Source organism: Apis cerana, linkage group LG7, assembly GCF_029169275.1.
Source record: "Apis cerana isolate GH-2021 linkage group LG7, AcerK_1.0, whole genome shotgun sequence".
In the NCBI taxonomy this organism is placed as follows: Eukaryota; Metazoa; Arthropoda; class Insecta; order Hymenoptera; family Apidae; genus Apis; species Apis cerana.
Window position 1 is genome coordinate 4,806,174 of NC_083858.1, and position 19,422 is coordinate 4,825,595.

The 19,422-nt window shown below is 21.8% G+C and overlaps 2 protein-coding genes across 9 annotated transcripts; one reads left to right on the top strand and one right to left on the bottom strand.

Moving 5' to 3' along the window:
* Positions 1-776: 776 nt before the first annotated feature.
* Positions 777-7,072, top strand: LOC107994219 (inositol monophosphatase 1). 3 transcript variants are annotated; one of them, XM_062077753.1, is made up of 7 exons: positions 799-1,024; positions 2,033-2,166; positions 4,428-4,510; positions 4,595-4,687; positions 4,888-4,993; positions 5,083-5,234; positions 6,471-7,072. In XM_062077753.1, exons 1-7 carry the CDS (start codon positions 965-967, stop codon positions 6,575-6,577), a joined length of 735 nt encoding a protein of 244 aa, XP_061933737.1. In that variant the 5' UTR covers positions 799-964; the 3' UTR covers positions 6,578-7,072. The 3 variants fall into 3 exon arrangements, with proteins under 3 accessions (XP_061933736.1, XP_061933737.1, XP_061933738.1); XM_062077752.1 differs by having other exon boundaries at positions 777-1,024; positions 4,428-4,687; XM_062077754.1 differs by lacking the exon at positions 799-1,024 and adding an exon at positions 1,535-1,556 and having other exon boundaries at positions 4,428-4,687.
* On the bottom strand, positions 7,056-14,596 carry LOC107994218 (serine/threonine-protein kinase PRP4 homolog). Of its 6 annotated transcripts, none has more exons than XR_009830716.1 (16): positions 14,447-14,596; positions 13,686-13,856; positions 13,371-13,617; positions 12,817-13,301; positions 11,999-12,758; positions 11,562-11,909; positions 11,390-11,475; positions 11,173-11,319; positions 10,944-11,097; positions 10,596-10,848; positions 9,931-10,169; positions 9,581-9,781; positions 9,142-9,268; positions 8,892-9,044; positions 7,927-8,003; positions 7,056-7,466 (listed from the first exon to the last, which is right to left on the bottom strand). XR_009830716.1 is itself a non-coding variant. In XM_062077746.1 (13 exons), the coding sequence occupies exons 1-12, from the start codon at positions 14,449-14,451 to the stop codon at positions 9,581-9,583; spliced, it is 3,054 nt and encodes a 1,017-aa protein (XP_061933730.1). In that variant the 5' UTR covers positions 14,452-14,596; the 3' UTR covers positions 7,056-9,268. The 6 variants fall into 6 exon arrangements, 3 of the variants coding, with proteins under 3 accessions (XP_061933730.1, XP_016906495.1, XP_028520782.1); XR_009830717.1 differs by having other exon boundaries at positions 8,889-9,044; XR_001765281.3 differs by lacking the exons at positions 8,892-9,044; positions 9,142-9,268.
* Between the last annotated feature and the right edge of the window lie 4,826 nt (positions 14,597-19,422).

Consider the following 19,422-nt stretch of genomic DNA (forward strand, 5'->3'; position numbering starts at 1 on the left):
ATAATGCAAAATTTAAATGTAAATATATTCATGTTAAACAATAAGTGAATTTTTTTTATTATTTATCTGCTATTAATTCATATTATGCTTAGAATTTTTTAAGCTAAATCTCATTAAATTAACAAATAAATATATATAAAGTCACCAATAAATAACAAGAAAGAACTCATTATTATTATTTATGTGAAATTATTCTACAAATTCATTTTTTTAATTTTTTTGTGTATATCAATTTTTTCTTTCAAATCATTTCGTTCAATTGAAAAATATAAAATTTAAATTTACATTGCTAATATCGAAAAAAAATTTTGTACTTTGTTTGCAAAACATTTTGTAAATAAAAAATTATAAAATTTATAAAATTTTAAAAATCGTTTAAAAACTTCAAATAAAATATGAACAAATTTGTTGTATTGTTTATATTATATTTTCTATTTATTTTTTCATGATTATAATCATAATCATTTTGCATCATAATTCATGGAATTTAATTATTAAATGTAATAAACGATCAAATAATAATTCTTATTACTTTTTCAATTTTCATCTTTTAAACATATTATCAACTTTTCAAACTTTTAAAATGATTTAACACATTTCAAACGAAATAATAATTAAAAATTAATCTGATACTTTGATATTTATTTCCTTTATCTAATTCTATATTTAAAAATATTTAGTATATTAAAATGTTTTAATTAAGGAATTTTAATAAAGGAATTATTGTATATTATGAATAAATATTTCTACAAAGTCTGGGGCGCTACTGTCGCTTTTATTTGTAATTTCGTAACGGAAAAATATTTTTTAGAAGCAGCTGACAAGATGTTAAGGTTACGTCAGTTACAGTTAGATTCTAACCATTGTCACTGTATATACGACAATATAACTTGCATTGGTTTATGATTGAAGTGTAAATTTGTGCTTTTTTTTTGATTACATATTTCAAATATTTTGATAAATCATGTCGAATACTGACAAATATTACACAGTCGTTCTTCGATTAGTTTTAGAAGCTGGTTCGGTAAGTGTTTTTTTTTTTTTGTTGAAATTAAACAAGTATTAGTGCAACTTACATTTTATGTTTTGAATTATTCTTGATCTTGCTAACAAGCTTTATCGATTTTTATATTTCAATTTTTATTTAAAAAATATATTATTTGTTTTACATGCAGTATTCAAGAATGCAAAATATATTGTATGATAAATAAATAATTATTTTAATAATTGTTTTAAAATCACTTTATATTCAATGTTAATTATGATATGAAACTAATCAATATATTTCTCTAATATAAACAAATATTTTATATATAATATTTTATATTTTATATATAATATTAATAAAATATATTTTTTTTATCTAGAAATATAATAGATAAAATAGATATAATAGATATAATAGATAATATCATTAATTTAAATAGATATAAACATTTTCAAGGAAATTTATTGAACTGATAAAACTTTTATTATACGCTATATATAATGATAATTCAATATGATTTCTATACATAACCTATAATTTATAATAATTTATTTTCTAATATTCATAGGTAATTCAAAAAAAATAATTTATACAATATAAAAATTGAATATTAAATTAATTTCTAAATATAATATATGTAAAATATATGATTAAGAATTGAATAATTTACCTATTAAATAATATCATGAAACAATGATAAATCAAATTTTACAAAAATTTTTTTCTTAATTATTTAATGAATTTTTTTAAATATCTAACATTTTTGTAATAGAAATTTTTTTATAAAAATGAATGAATTAAATGAATTTATTCGTAGTTATTTATATAGAATTTTTTCAAATACATAATAGATAACAGATATATCACGTATATGTATCAATATAATGATTAATATAATTAATATAATTATCTTATAATAAATATTTTTATAATAATTGTTATTTATTATCTAATATTATTATTTAATATTATTTTGTTATTAAGACTAATTAAATCTATACTTAATACAACATTGCAACTATATTTCAAATGTGAATTTTATAGATTGTGAGGGAAAAAATTAATCAACCTAAGGATGCAATGACAAAATCCTGCGAAGTCGATCTTGTTACCGAATGGGATCAAAACGTGGAGAAATTATTAATGGAAGGAATATCTTCTAAATTTCCGGATCATAAGTACGTTTTATAACATATAAATCATTTAATTATTTTATCTTTTATTTCATTCTTTCAAAAAAGATCAAATAAATAAATATTGTTTATATATATAATATATATATGTATTAATGTATATAATATATATTATATATATAATATATATGTTATATAATAGTATATATATATTTCAAACTATTCGAACTAATATTGAAAAATGTTTACGATATAAATTATACAAACTATAATATAAATATTAATATTTTTTAAATTCTTAAATTTAATTATTTAATTATTTAATTCTTTATATTTTAATATTACATTAATACATTTATTTTTAAAATACATATGACAAATTTAATTTGAGATTAATATCTAAATTTTTTTTTATAAAAATTACGTATAATATATTGTACAATATTGTACTACAAATAATTTCTAAATATGATTTAAAATTTATATATTATAAATAAGGAATAATAATAATAATAAGATTCCTAATCTCAATTTTGTTTTATATTGTATATAAAATAGATTTACATTATATAACTTATAAAACAAATTGCAGTCCAATTTAATTTATATGAATGATTGAATAACTTGATCAAAAGTTGTTTAGTATAAACGTTTAATAAATATATATTTTAGCAAAATATATTAAAATGATAAATAATTTATGTTGATTTAATATTAATAACAATTTTGATTTTAATATAATGACATAAGAGATATATATCAATTTCATAATTTTTAGATAACGATTTAAGATTTTCGTAAAAGATTGATAAATTATATTATGTAATAAAATAATTTTTTATTTAATATTCATAAATTCGTAAAATCTTTTTTCTTTTGTAATTGTCCTATTTTAATATTTATTCAAAATCGATAAATATATTATGATATTAAAATAATTTCCAATATTATATTAATATCTTTTTGATATTTTATTTTATTTATATTAATAATATACATATATATATATATTTAATAATATATATATTAATAATATACATACATATATATATATACATATATATATATGTATATATATGTATATTATATATATATATATTATTAAATATATATATTAAATATATACATATGTATATATAGTGAGTTCTTAACCAGTTTAGAAAATTTATTTTTCAGTAGAGGATTGACTTCATTTAAAATGATTATTCGATAATAATTTTCATTTTCAATCTATTCATTAACAAAAATAATTTTCGATAATTAAAATATATAATATTTTTTTTAATTTTATTTTTAAACTTGCATCTCTTATATTAATTTTATATTCTTTTTTTGAATTTCTATTTCTATTTCTAATTAATTCTTTCCATTAAGTTTATTTTTTGAGATAATTATTATTATATATATATTTGTTATTATATATATATGTAACTTTAATTATAAATGAATTCAAAAGACTTGTAAAAGAAAACAATTTGTATTAAAAATCCATTTTTAGTTATTTCCTTCTAATTCTCTGTCCTTCATTTAAGCTGGTTAATTGAGTTTTCTATATCAATTCATTTCTTGCTTTATTTCAATCATTTCAATTAAAAAGCATTTCGTTACATAAAATTTCATAATTTATAGATATATTTATTATATAGGATTTTATTGTTTATTTATTTGATCATTTATAATTTTGTAATAAAACTGTAATTATTTGATTACAGTGACACACTATGTATCTTTAACTAAAAAAAAAAGAAAAAAGAAAAAGAAAGAAAGGAATATCCATAAACAACATCACAAGTAATTAATACCAAATTTTCGATTAATTTTTTTTTATTTCAAATTTATTTTCCATTAAGAGAATAATAAATTCAATAAATTTCTATTTGACCTTGTCTAGTGAATCATTCAATATGCTATATTCTTTTTAAGCTCGTTATATGTTGGATCGTCAGTCACGAAAAGCTTCGTTAGATACACAAAACTTTCCATTCTAAATAAAATAATTTCTTTGATTTTTTAAAGAATAAGAATATATAATTTTATTAAAAATGAGTTATTTTTAATTAAAAAAACTAAAAAGAAAAAAATATATTTGCATTTAATTTTATATGGAAATTAAAAATTAAAAATTATAAATGTTTTTGTAAGTTCTTTAGAAAATTAAAGAAATGTTACAAATTTTATAATTGATAATGCTTACAAAAAAATTTAATGATGATGAAAATATCGATTGTTATTATAAATATACTATAAACTATAGAAATATTATAGAATAAATTATAGAATAATAGGAAGAATATACATATTTACAGATTTATTGGCGAAGAAGCTAGTTCACTTGGCAGTAAAATAGAACTTACAGAAGCACCGACATGGATTATTGATCCAATCGATGGTACAATGAATTTCGTGCATGGTTTACCCCATACTTGTATATCAATCGCATTGCTTATTAATAAAATTAATGAAATTGGTATAGTTTATAATCCAATTTTGGATCAACTTTTTACTGCCCGTAAGGGTCAAGGTGCATTCCTAAATGGACGTCCTCTTCATGTCTCTGGACAAAAAGGTATAAAAATTCAGTCTTGTATTATAAATATTTAGAAATCATTTGTAATCTTATGTCTTAAATTAAAAAAAAATGAATTAATTAAGAAATATGTTTGATTATTTTAAATATATTTATTTATTTTAATTTATATTTATTTTATTGTAAAAATATATAAATATATTTTCAAAATTATTATTAAATTAAATATTTTTTCGTAGAATTACGTAAAGCTCTTATAATGATGGAAATGGGTACAAGTAGAGATCCAGAAAAAATGAAAATTGTATTGGAAAATGCTAATATTCTTGCTCCACATGTTCATGGGTAAGATTTATTTTCACTTTTAGTTATTAGATTTTTTTTAATTTAAATTTACAATTTTTTAAAATGCATGTTATATTACTTTATATTAGGATACGAGCTCTGGGATCTGCGGCTTTAAATATGTGTATGGTTGCTTTGGGTGGAGCGGATATTTCTTTTGAATTTGGTATTCATGCATGGGATGTTGCAGCTGGTGATATTATTGTAAGAGAAGCTGGTGGAGTATGCATAGATCCAGCAGGTAGTTTTTATAATATTTTTAAATTAATTTTAAATTAATAGTCTATATTTTTTAAAATATTATTTTAAAATATTTTTTTGAAATTAGAATATTCATTAAGAAATTCGTTTTTAATATTATTTTAATATTAACCCTTTGCGCTCCAACGGTGACTCTTGGTCATCACTTGAGTTAATGCCGTAATTCCAGCGGTAACTTTTCGGCGCCATTTGGATTGATGTGATTTGAACGATAATAATATTTATTTATATTTAATTTTTTTAGAATATCGCTAAATAGGTTCCTAAGCTCTTTACGTATAATCTTATGAGATGTAGAATAATATTGTTAAATGGCTAAATTTTTCATTTCAAATTAGACTGTGATTGCGGATCAAACGACATCTTCGGCGATAGTCTGAGTTTAACAGTCGTGACAATATTATTTTTAAAGTTTTTGAGTAAGCATGAAATGAGTTAATGAAATTAATTCAAGTGAAAATAACTTTGATTTTTCGTTATTGAATAACGAAATTATTTCTATTCATAAAGAAATTAACGATAGAGAAAACCATAATGAACTATGATGAAATAAGAGGTATAAGAAGGGGAAAAATAAAAATAATAGTGAATGTGAAAATAATAATAGAAATAAAGATATCACAGACAAAAAATTCCAAATAGATAATATGCACAGAATTGAAAAATATACCGCGAAAAATATAATTTTTAATATACCCGAAAAATCTGCAAAACCACAATGAACTATAGCTTATATGAATCTATATATTATAATCTAAATAAACTATTAGATTTTTTTAAACTATTTCTTAGTAATGAATTTATTAATGAAATAGTACACAGAACAAATAATTATACAATAAAAGATTAGAAAGAAAAGTATTACTCTACTTGCCCTGACAAACTGAGGATACATCTTGACAAGTGCTTTATAAAATATCGTACAAAACAACAATATAGATTTTAATATTCAATAATTTTTTTTTCTTTATATGTAAAAATATGTAAAATATTAAAATATAAAAGTTTTATCTGTTAATTTGTGTATGAAATCATATTAGCTATAAGAAATTGCATCAAACACATCAAACGCGAGGATTCGATCGTTTGGAATTGCTTCGATCGAACGAAACAGATCCGGAGTGCAAAGGATTAAATATTATTTAATTCAAGTAGTATATTAAAACTTATAGTTTTTATAATTCTATTTTTTTCTACATGTATATTTTATTTTTAGGTGGGCCGTTTGACGTCATGAGTAGAAGAGTTTTATGTGCATCAACAATGGAATTGGCACAAAAATTAGCTAAAATATTAGTTCAATATTATCCCGAACGAGATTAAAAATTATCAAATAAACGTATATAGAAAATCATAAAAAGATATCTTCAAAAAGAGGCCTTGTTAAATGCATGAATTTCATACATGTTGATGTATATAAAAATTTATGTCTTTTTTTTTTAATAAGATTTAATTTCGATCATAATATCAATCAATATCGATTAATAATAAATCCTGATGTTCTTATTTTTGAGAATATTAAAGATTTATAAATCAAAATAGATACAAACGTTTGAGAAATTATACCTATTTATTAAGTTATTTACATGAAAATTTTAAATGAAATTCACAATGTATAGAAAATAATTTTAAATTTATATTTATATTATAATACACATTTATATGTGACAAACAGTAACGATACTATATAATGAAATCGAAGAATTTATATATATATATAATTATATATATATATAAATTCTCCGATACACACACACACAATGTGCAAATGTAATATGATTTTTATTAAAATATATATAAATTTAACTGACATAAAAATGTGTGATTTATTTCATATTATTTTATATACTTTATAAATAACTTATTTGTTACATTGAAATTATATTTCGTTTTTAGTAATTTAATAAAGCTGAAAGTTGTAAATATTATTATTATTGTGCTTATTTAATATTATTTATACTTTTGGTAATTTTCAAAAATTGAATCATTTTTTATACGTGTATAAATACTTTACCTTTAAATACTTACAGTTTCATTAATTTCAATGAAATGTCATGACAAACCTTCTTTTTGATATAAATCTATATTACATATTTGGTGATCCTCTCTGTGATAGGCATCATTTTAATAGTTGTCAAGCTGCTTGCGGTCGAGAGAATCTCGCCCAGTTTTCCTTCATCTCTTCCATTGCCTCCCCTCCACACAGGGAGGGCTACAAGTGAAACATTACCAAATAGCCAATTAGAAAACTATGAATTAGTTTAAGTTTTTTATGTATTCATTTTATTTCTGTATTGAAATGTATCCATAATATCTAGTTTCCCCTTTTTATTATTTGAATTTAGTAAAATTTTTTCAATGCCTCTTATTATCAGAAAAAATTAAAATATTTTATTCAATTTTAATATCTAACTTATTATTCATCATTATTAAGAATATAATTTTATAGTTATGTATTAAAATATCGATTTAATAATTTATATCATATAATTTAAATATAATATAGTAAAATAAAATTGATTTTCTAAACAGTATAAGGCATAAAAGATGATAATTAGAACAAATTGATTTTATTTTACGGTACAATTATGCACGTTTTGATTTGTAATGTTATATTGCTTAATGATTAACAAATATACTAAATATCCCATAAGGCAGTCCCCCATGAATACCTTGCAACGGGATCAGCGTTAAAAGCCCTCGAAAGGTCCACCCTCACTTATCGATGCTTTGATTCGAAGACTCATATCTGAAACATAAGCAATCTCGTACAATATTGTCATGTAAAAATTACATATACCATGAACCATTCAAACAGCATTGACGTTCTGTCGTAAATTATAAATAAAAAATGCAATATAAAATGAAGGATAAAAATAAAAATTTACAAAGCTAAAATCGCAAACTATATAAATCTGTTGAAATAAATATGTTTTTATATTTGTGTGTTAATATTAAGCATTAAACAATTTTATTCTATGTAATGCAATTCGATATTTCTATTTCTTAGTGCAAATATATATATATATATATATATATATTCACATTTTTTTACATAAATATTTAAATAAATGCAAATTGTCAGACTTGAAAATAATTATTTGTAATACTAACAATTGATGATGAAGTGTTAACAATATATTTTTCATCATTTCCTGAAATAACAAGTGGTCTATCTATCATTTCATTACGAGATAAAAAAGTGATTACAATTATTTTTTTTCCTATTATATTATTTACGATAATATATTGTTGATACGTGCATATTTTTTTTGCATGAAAATAGCACGCGATTAAGATTGAAAATATAAAATACAGGGCTCGTTTCTCATTCTGATAAGCATGCGTCGTTTTATTTCAACAACCTAATTACTATACAATTTGTTTTTTCTTTTTCAGTACAAGTTTCCTTGTTATTAAAGTTTGCCGATTTGCACAATGGCACAGAAGAATAAAAAGTTCGTAATTTATACGATCAAATTCGTAGAGGTTTTACAATTTCGCAAACAGGATTCTTCATCGCGAATTAACGCATTATTTATTTGTAATATAATAATTTATTATGAATTGTTATTTGTAAAGAAAATCGCGCTTTAAAATTCGAAAAATTGATGAAAAGAAAAATATTATGTACCACCATTATGCTAAGTATCGATGGCCAGTTCATGCTGAAAGAGGCGGTCACTTTTCCCAGTTTTTCATTTTCGTCCACGGAAGAATATTGTATACCGCATATATTCATCAAGCCTCTTCCTCTAGTATTCATCGTGTTGGATTTATTACTTTATAACTGCTGTGCACAAAGAAAGAAAAGAAATAAACCAAATCGTGGTTTTCATTTCAAACAAATTTACACGAAAAAATCATTACGCTCTCTGATACAGTACACTGTAGAATACAAACATGTTGTTTTTACAATCGTCGATAAATGCATCAATGGCGAACTCCAATATTTTATGCACCATTTTTATGTAGTGGTTTTTAATTAATATAAAGATATTGCACTCTATTGACCTGCAATAGTTATCATTAATTAAATAATACAGTTCAGATTGATAGAGTACAATATGTGATTCAAATAATTTTTCGTTCCTCCCATTATATATGTTTTCCTGTTTTATTCAGATGGAGTAAGTGAAATGTAAAATTTTGCACCGCCTCTTTCTGCTGAAACGGATATAGGACATTCGATATAAATAGACACCGCATTATGTTAGTAATGCTTTTATGATATACAACGAATCGTTAGCGGTGTCGTTTCAAACATTTTTTTTTTGTAAAATTACGTCAAATTCTCCAATGTGGATGGACCCCAGACAGGGTTACCTAAATTTTTTCTTGTATAAATGGATGTGCCAGGGCATGATTCACAGTGATTCTTTTTCCTGCATCCAACATCAATGTTCGTTCCAAAAGATCCTTAAGTTGTCCAACTTTCCGGTTTTGTTCTGGTGGCAAAGAATTTCCACCTAATTCTGCGCTTAGATCACGAGTAGCAGATAAAGTAGACATAACTACAACTTTTTCCTAAAAATTTATTAGCAGTTTTATTATCATTTATTAAAATTTATTATCATTTATATATTTTTTTTATTAATATAAATCTTATCATTAGTTATGCACTCACCGCACAGCAAAACATCAAGATTGGAAAAAACAGTAGAAAGACAACTTACCCGCTCCGTGACTTTATCAACTTCATGATATAGGAAATTGCAGTTAGAGTCAAAATGTAGATCCTTGAATGAGCCTTTCCTAATCAGCTTATTAGGCATTTTGCCTTTCAAGTCCATGAAGAATTTCAACATTTGGTTGTTTGTTTTGCCCGAGAACATTATTTTTCCCGTATATAATTCATATATGGTACATCCCACAGACCACATATCAATGCCAAAATCATATGGTATACCAAGAACTAGAAAATGTCAATGTTAATTATATGACACATAATAATTATTAAATCTTTATGGAGATCTCCCCAATATAGGTTTGATCAATATTTGAGCTGCTACACAGAAACATTATTAAATTTTCAAAAAATAATGCATATATAATAATATATATAATAATAATTAACATAATGTACTCATACGAAATTTTGACCGTTAATATATGTTAATATGCTATTTTCAAATTGTTTATATCATATTTTAAAGAACATGAAAACTGATTTAATAAATAAGCTACGAATAAATAAAAATCAATTTTTTGAGTTATAATGTGAAATTTAAATTTAGGAAAATTAATTAAAATATAAAGTTATAAATAAGAGATTAATACGAGATTATTAAAATACATAAATATATAAATTATTACCAAAAAAAAATATCAAATTACTTACTAATTTCAGGTGCTCGATAAAATCTTGATACCAAGTATGGTGTTATCTCATTCTCATGAGCATGAGATGCTGACCCAAAATCGCATAATTTCAGTACTAGCTTGCTTTCACTGACTAGAATATTATCTGGTTTGATGTCAGCATGTAAAATATTTGCACGTTTTAATAATTTGAGTGCAAGGAAAAGTTGCTGCGTATATGATCTTACCGCTTTAACATGTAAACCAACGTCTTTTCCATATTTTTTTAAAACCTCGATAAATTTGTTTATGAATGAATGATAATATATAATAAATCAACGTGTAACATAATAAAAATATATATATGTATATATATATATATATTTACCTCTCTTAAATTCATGGCTAAAGGTTCAAAAACCATACATAAATGATTCTTATGAAAGAAATGTCTAAATAATCTTAAACAATGAAATCTGTCTTCAGGATCGGCATCATTAAGTTTTCGAAGAATTTCTAATTCTTTAAGGCCAGTTTTGTGCCTAAAAGAAAAAAAAAAAACCTATGAATACATTGAAGATTTTTAATATTGCAAAAAAATGTGATAATTTATTTACATTATTTCATTGTTTCTTATTATTTTTACAGCAACATCTAAATTGCCCCTAGCAGTGTCTCTAGCTCTTACAACATTACTAAATACACCTTGACCAGTATATCCATAAACAACATATCGAGAATCTAATGTTTCTCCGACACGTACTCTAAAATTAAGAAATAATATCTTAAATTTTCAAAAATATATAAAAATGTATAAAAAATTATGAAAATTACCGATAGTATCCTTCTGCATCATCCCAATTATCTGTTAAACTTGGATTATCTGGTCCACCTTGTCGTTTTCCTTCAACTGTAGGACTCTGTAAATATTATTAATATTTAACATGTTTATTACATATGAAGAAATAAATGAAAAAAAAAAAAAAAAGGAAATTAAGGAACATACATTAAAATCACCGATATTATCTGCCTCAGCAAACATGTCCCACTCATTCGATTTTTTCGAATTTTGTTTTTCTTCTTGTTTAATTTTTTCTGTTGGTTTTATATCTTCATTTTTATCAATTTCTTCTGGTAAAACATCTTCAAATCTAGATTTTCTTTTCTTAATTTGTGGTGATTTTGGTTTCTCGGGCAATGGTGGAGTATGACTTTCTGAAGTAGATTCGTTATTATTAGATGGAACTTCTATCGATTTCTGTGATATGTTTGATTGACTTTCAGAAGGTGGAGTTGCAGGAACAATATTAATATCAGCAGACATATTTGAATCTTCGTTTGGACCACCTAACCTCTGAATAAAAATAAAAATTTATTTTTATTAGTTTGAAATATTAAATAAAAATAATTAATTAATCATTAATTAATAATTAAAGTCAATACCTTTAGAAGTTCCTCTCTTTGTTTTCTTCTACGTTCAATAATAATTTCTTCATCTTCCTCTTCTTCAATATCAATATCTTTGATATCCTCTTCACTCGATGTTTCTGAATGTTCTACTTTAAGTCCTTCTGATAAAGAATCTTTAAATTTATCATTACGTTCTCTTTTATTAGTTTTTTCTTTATCTCTATCATGATCTCTATCTCTATGTTTATCTCTATCTCTTCTATTTCGAGAAAGTGATCTAGATCGTTTGTATCGATCATTTCGATCTCTATCCAATCTACTCCTAATAGGACTGCGAGATCTTCTTGTACTTCTTGAACGTTCCCTAATTCTGTCATGATTTCGACTATCTCGCCGATCTCGTATATCATTATGATCACGACTATTTCTACTATCTCTAATTCTATCGCGATCAGTATAATGCTCTTTGCTATCTCTTTTATCACGACTATGTCGATCTCTGCTGGCAGGTCTATCTCGACTACGACGATCACGACTAGTTGGTCGATCTTTACTGGTATGACGATCTCGACTAGTATGTCTATCTCGACTAATATGTCGGTCTCGACTAATATGACGATCTCGACTAATATGTCTATCACGACTTATATGTCGATCTCGACTATTTTGTCGTTCTCTATTTTCTAATCTATCGCGACTCTCGCGTCGAGATTTTTCAGTTTTATCTAATGATTTACATTCATTACGGGATCTGGAATTATGATGATCTGAATCTCGTCTTCGTTCTTCTTCTCTATAATTAAAAGTTTGAAATTCTGTATTAAAATTTAGATATTTTGCATTTAACTTACCTTTTATCTTGTTCTTTTTTACGTGATTCATCTTTTTTAATAGAATCTCTACGTTTATCATCTTCTAATCGCCTTTTACTATCTTCCTTTCGGGAATCTTCTCTGTGTCTATCATTTGGTTTGGTCCGTATTTGTCTATCATCTTTTCTATTATCATCTCTTCTATTTTCCTCTTTAGTACGAATTTTTTCCTCCTTTCTCCTTTCTAATTCTCTTCGTTTATCTTTATGTTCTTCTCGATTCTTACGATCTCTAGTCATATCTACTATTACACGTCTTTCGGGTTTTGCTATTTTTTTACGTTCTCTACTACCAGACTTACTCCTAGCTCGTTTTTTGGGAGGTATGTTGTCATTTTCACTATCATCTTCTACAAGTATAACATCAGGTGTTTCAGTGGTTTTTATTTCATCTTGATCTGGTTCTTTATCTTCTTTTTCAGATTCATCTGAAAGATATTGAACTAAACATGCTTGTAACCTCTCCTGTAAAAATATGAAGACAAACATTTATATTTATTTTTTATAAAAATTTTATTGAACATAAAATTTTACCTTTTGTTTCATTAATTCTTCAAGATCAATATCATCTTCAATAATTGTACAATCTACCTCATCTGAATCTAAATCTACTAATTTCTCATCTTCACTTTCTTCAGTGGAAACCACTTCTAATAAAGAACTCTTTACTTTGCCATTTATACCTAAATCTTTTTGAATTACACGTGATGTTTTATCATTCATTGATCCATTTTCAGTTTCCCTTTCTTTCTTAGGACGTTTATGTTTTTTATGTCTTTTCCTAAAATGAATTTAATGATATTAGAAAATAATGTGTTAGCAATTGCAAAAATTATAGATTATACATACTTTTCTTGACGTTCTATTCTGCCATCTTCTCTTTCAATTAATTTATCTTTCTTATGTTTATGGTGTTTATGTTTTCTTTTCTTTTTCTTTCTTTGGTCAATTAACATATCGGATTCAGAATCTATAGTAACCATGTCTCTTTTAGACTCTATACATTCTAAATCTGATGTGCTAAAATGTATTTAAGTAATTAATTATTATATAACAAACATAACAAAAATTTATAGTTATATATATATATATATATATATATAAGATATAATATATAGATATATATATATAAGAAGTTATATATATATATAAGTATTAATTTATAAATAAGATATTACAAATAAACAAAATTATATTTCTTATATTAGAAATTTAAATACATATATAACTTCAATATGAGAAATCATTGATTTTAAAAATATTTTAATATTATTATAATATTATAGTTATATTGTTTCGAATGAAATAAAATGAAATATTAAAGTTACGAGAGGAAAAATAGGTTAATTTTTTTCAATAAAATTGATTTAAAAATTGTATCGTAAAAAAAATTTATTGCTAATAAATATTAAATAAATAAATTAATTCAATTATTATATAAACAATATCAAAAAAAGATATATCAAAAATATAATAAACTTATTTCGAAAATAAACAGATTAAATAGGTATATGCTATGTAAACAGACTACTTTTTTTTTATATATCATTTTAAATATTAAAAATAATTTTTCAATTTTGTAGAAAGATGCAATAAAATTTTTGACTTACCCCATAATTATGACTTATAAATTGTTGGTAAGAAAAAATTATAGAATCACTGCACAAAATAATTACACACACACATGAACTTAGCAATGGGCCGCCATCTTATACATTCGATCATGTTATTTCGAGATATCTCGATCAAATGTTAAACGATAGATAGGATAGACATAACATCATAGACAAAGTACAAAATAGATTTAAGAGGTTAAGGATAGATTAAGAAAATTAAAGTTATAATATGATTGAATTTTTTTCATTTCAATGGATGAAGTATAAAATAGATATAATATACAATGTATTTTTTTATCTATGTTCTAGATACAGACTAAATATAAAAATAAACTAATTATGTATTATACTTGTAGTCCAAAGTCTCATCATTTTCATATTATTCACATCGTTATCAATAGAATCTAATTATATCAGAATTTTAGCAGAAATTAAAATACAAATCTGACATATGCTTAAAAACAGTAAGAATTTCAATTATCAAAGATTTAAGAAAATCAATTGTCTAACATTATATAACAGAATAGAAGAAAAGAAAATGTTAATGAAATTTAAAAAATTTTTTTAGTAATTATTGTTGATTACTTAATATTAATTATTATTTATATAGTAATTAATACTAAGTAATCAACAATATTATTTAAAAAAATTCAAGGAATTTTATTAATAATTTTATTATTATTTATGGATTTCTCTTTTTCATTGCTATTCTATCAAATAATTTTACAAGGAAGATTAGATCCGGAATCCGGATAATCCGGAAATTCAAACAATTATAAAATAAAGAAAATCATCCTTAATATTATATAATACTATATGATAAAAAATAAACTTATTTTTTTTAATATAAATATTTTGGTTTTATAATGAAATGATCTTTTGAAAAAAATTTAGAATTTTTCGTAAAATAGATATTTCAAGAACGATAAAAGATATTTAAAAAAGTTTAAACGGAACTTATATTGCTTTATTATGTTTATTAAACTGTATATAAATTTTTTCTATGTGTCTTATCATTTAATTTGTTAGATCAGATTCATATTTATAATTTTGCTCAAAATAAATATTTAGAATAAAACTCTGTTGGTAACAATGCGAGTGACATAAAAATGATATTGGGACTTCTAAATTTTCGGAATTTGACACAAAAATACAATGCAACATTGATATTCTTATATCTAATCTATGACGAAAATCCACGAAATGATTATTCTTTTAGATATAGTGTGGGAATATTTATTAATTTAAAAAATTCTTGAAATAGTTTTAAGTAACTTTTTTCTTGCAAAAAATTTCGTTATGTTTTATTAACGAATTATTAACAACAAACATTAATTAATTATGCATAGTTGAAACATATTTTTGGAACATTTTATGTATAATTTTTTTTATAAAATTTCCCTATCATTTTGTGTGTTATTCTCAATATTATTAATTGGGAATAATAGAATTATTCGTTAGAAAATTAAAATTATATTTTAATATAAAATCATAAATAAAATATAGAACAGATTATTTTGTAAACATAAACAAAATATAAAATTTCATATTAAAATGTATTTATCTTCATAAAGATAAATAAAATAGTTAACTGGAACCGTAATGTTATATAGAAAATATTATATTTTTAATTTCTTAACTTTGTTAATATATATAATATAAAATATATCATAATATATATCATAATATATGTATATTATATTATATTATATTATATTATATTATATATATATATATATATATATAATATATTATAATATATTATAATTCGATTGATTTTTTCGAATGTAATTATTTTATTTAGTTGTTATTTAGTTATAAATGAATTATATTTTTATGAATTACATTTGAATGAATTTTAATTAATTTATAATTAATTAATTTAATTATCCGATGCAATGTTTTTCAATAAATTAATATATATATATAATGATAATGATAATTTTATTATAATGATATAGCCACTTCATATATGAATACCAATTTCATTTATAAATATAAATATAAAATTTTGCCATATAATAAACTACGAATAAAAGACATATAAATAGAGATAATAAACATAAACTCCATAATTCTATTTCTTACTATCTTTTTTTTTTTTGCACTAAACTAGTAGGAAGTAATAGTAGGAAGTAATTGCTTATTGATTCTTATTAGTGCAAAATATAATTTAAATGATATTTTATTCGATTTAATTTCTTATGAATCCAAATATGATTTTCGCAATTAAAAAAGAAACGTATCTTGTCATATTCCTCTTATAAACATTGAAGAAATTGTTATAAAAATAGAAATGCAAGATGATAATTTAAAGCGACTAAATGAAAAAAATAAAAGTATTTTGATAATATTCGTATATAAAACCAATCAAGAATTAATTATATTCAAATTATAAATATAAAAGAAAAGTCATAGAATATTTTAATAATAATAAGTCAAAAAAAATGAATGTATCGATTCAAAATAGATATCACGAATTCTAAATTCCGATATATAAAAACTAAAAAAAAATATAATACAGCTTAATAATAAACCGTTTTATTAACAAAAAATCCTAGTTAATCATTATGCATAACTTAGTCATGCATATTCCATCAATCAAGCATGAACAAATCCGAGCAACAAAAAAAGAAAATGTATTAAATATAATTTATCAAAAAAGTAAATTTATTGAATATAACAAATTTTTTTTATTGATAAAAATTATATCGAATTATATCATAAACAATAAATAAACTATAATATTCAACATATTTTCTTCAATATATATTATTTGCACTTATTTGTGCCGATTGACAATATATAATCAATGTTACTATCGTGGTTCAAATAGTCTATGTCAAATAGTCTATGATTAGTTAATATTTTTTGTTAATAACTCATTAATAAAGAAATAAAGAAAATTTTTGCAAAAAAAAACTTAAATTTAAAATTCTGTATAATGATTTAAATCTTTGCAGTTATAATCACATTTATATTTAACATTTAATATCAACATGAATTAAGAAGTTAAATTATAGTGATTAAATAATATTTTATAAATTGTAATCATTGTATCTCTACTGAAGTTTTTTATGCCAAGATAAAAAATTTTTAAAAAAATTGTTTTATTAAAAAAATATATTTTTTGTTTTTATTTATATTAAATCTTTTTTAAATTTTTATTTATAATAAAATTTGAGTTTATAATTTTGCTCGTTGATTGAACCAAATCCTAAAAAAGTTATTATTTTGATAATAACTTTTAATGTTTTAATGATATCAAGAAATACATTATTTAAAATAATACATTCGGCAAAGAACATAATAAAGATTATGTATTGAGATTGATTGATTGTCTTAAATTTATATCACAATTGAAACAAATACAAACTGAACAGACATAATTAAAATCACAAATTTTATTTTCATTTATAAATGAAATAAGTATTTCTTTTTTTTTATTATTTTATTATAACATTGAGACTATAACATTAGTGGATTATTTAATTTTTGTATAAGGCAGTGTTTATTAGAATAACTTTATATTTATTTTACAATTATATAACTCATTTTTTAAGAAGAATCAGTTTTAAAATTTGTTTTAAGAATTAATTTTTAACGAGATTTTTTGATAATGCAATTTTATAATGCAAGTATTTTGAATTATTTCAAAACTTTTTAATTAGAATTTTTGTACTTGAAAATACATGATATATATCTAAAAAAGTTAGTATTTCTTTTCTTCTTAATTTTTAGCGTTAGATTCATTAAATTATTGAATCATAATCTTCTTTTCCTAAAACTCTATTGACTTAGAAAAATTAAAGTATATTTAGATCAATATTATTGTAATCTTGTATTTTTTGAAGTGTATTATACATATTTAAATCAATATTTTTGGAATATGATAGTTTTTGATTATAATATCAAAAAATTTTATAAAGAAATGTAAAATTACAAGAAATCAAAGAAATCGAGTTATTTTTTACTTTATTTAAAATATTTACTAAGAATATCTCAAATTTTATAAAAAATGTTTTAATATTTTATAATTTATACCATCCATATATGGAATTGATTTTATTATTATTATTATTTTTTTTTTTTGAATTAAAAGCAATGTTGAATTTAATAATGTCAAAGAAATTATTTTCATTAAAAATTTGAATTAAACATTCAATTTACTAAATTTACTAAATTCAATTTACTAAAATATTTTAAATAAAGTAGAAAATCTATAATTTGGATCTACCTTTTTACTTAAAATATATTCCCGTTTGAATTTTAATTAAATTTTCAGTTGTTGGAGTTGTTTTTAATTCATTTATTTTTAAAAATAATTTTTCACTTATTTAAAATTGAATTCTGACTTACATGAGAATTAATATATTTTAACTTTAGCTCTTTCTTGAAATATTCTTTTTTTCTTATTTTTAAAAATATTTTTAAATAGAACAAAAATTTTTTGCATTCTCAAGCAGAATCCCAAGCATTGAATTTTTAAATTAGAAATAATACAATCTTTTTTTTTTGGAATAGAATAACCAATAAAATGTTTCACTAAGAATTCTAAAATTATATGTTTTTCTAAATTCTAAAATTCTAAAATTATATTCTAAAATTATATACCAAAAATATATGATAATTAAAATATATGATAATTATAATACTTATAATATAACTATATTTGCTCCTATATTCAATTAAGAGAAATTCAGAGTACAAAACTTAGATTTTTTATTGATTCATTGTGTGAGAAAAAATTATCAATTTTAATGGAGTTTTTAAATCTTTTCTTCATAGTATAAATGAAATTCTAATTTTTTAATTCTAGATTAATTTTTAATTTCTAGATTTTATTAATTCTAGATATGCATTATAAAATTATTATTTATTGTGATATTGGGGAAAATAATGTTATTGTTTGTCCCATTAATTTTATATAAAATTTTGATCCATTTAATGTTATTAAATTTATAATTTTT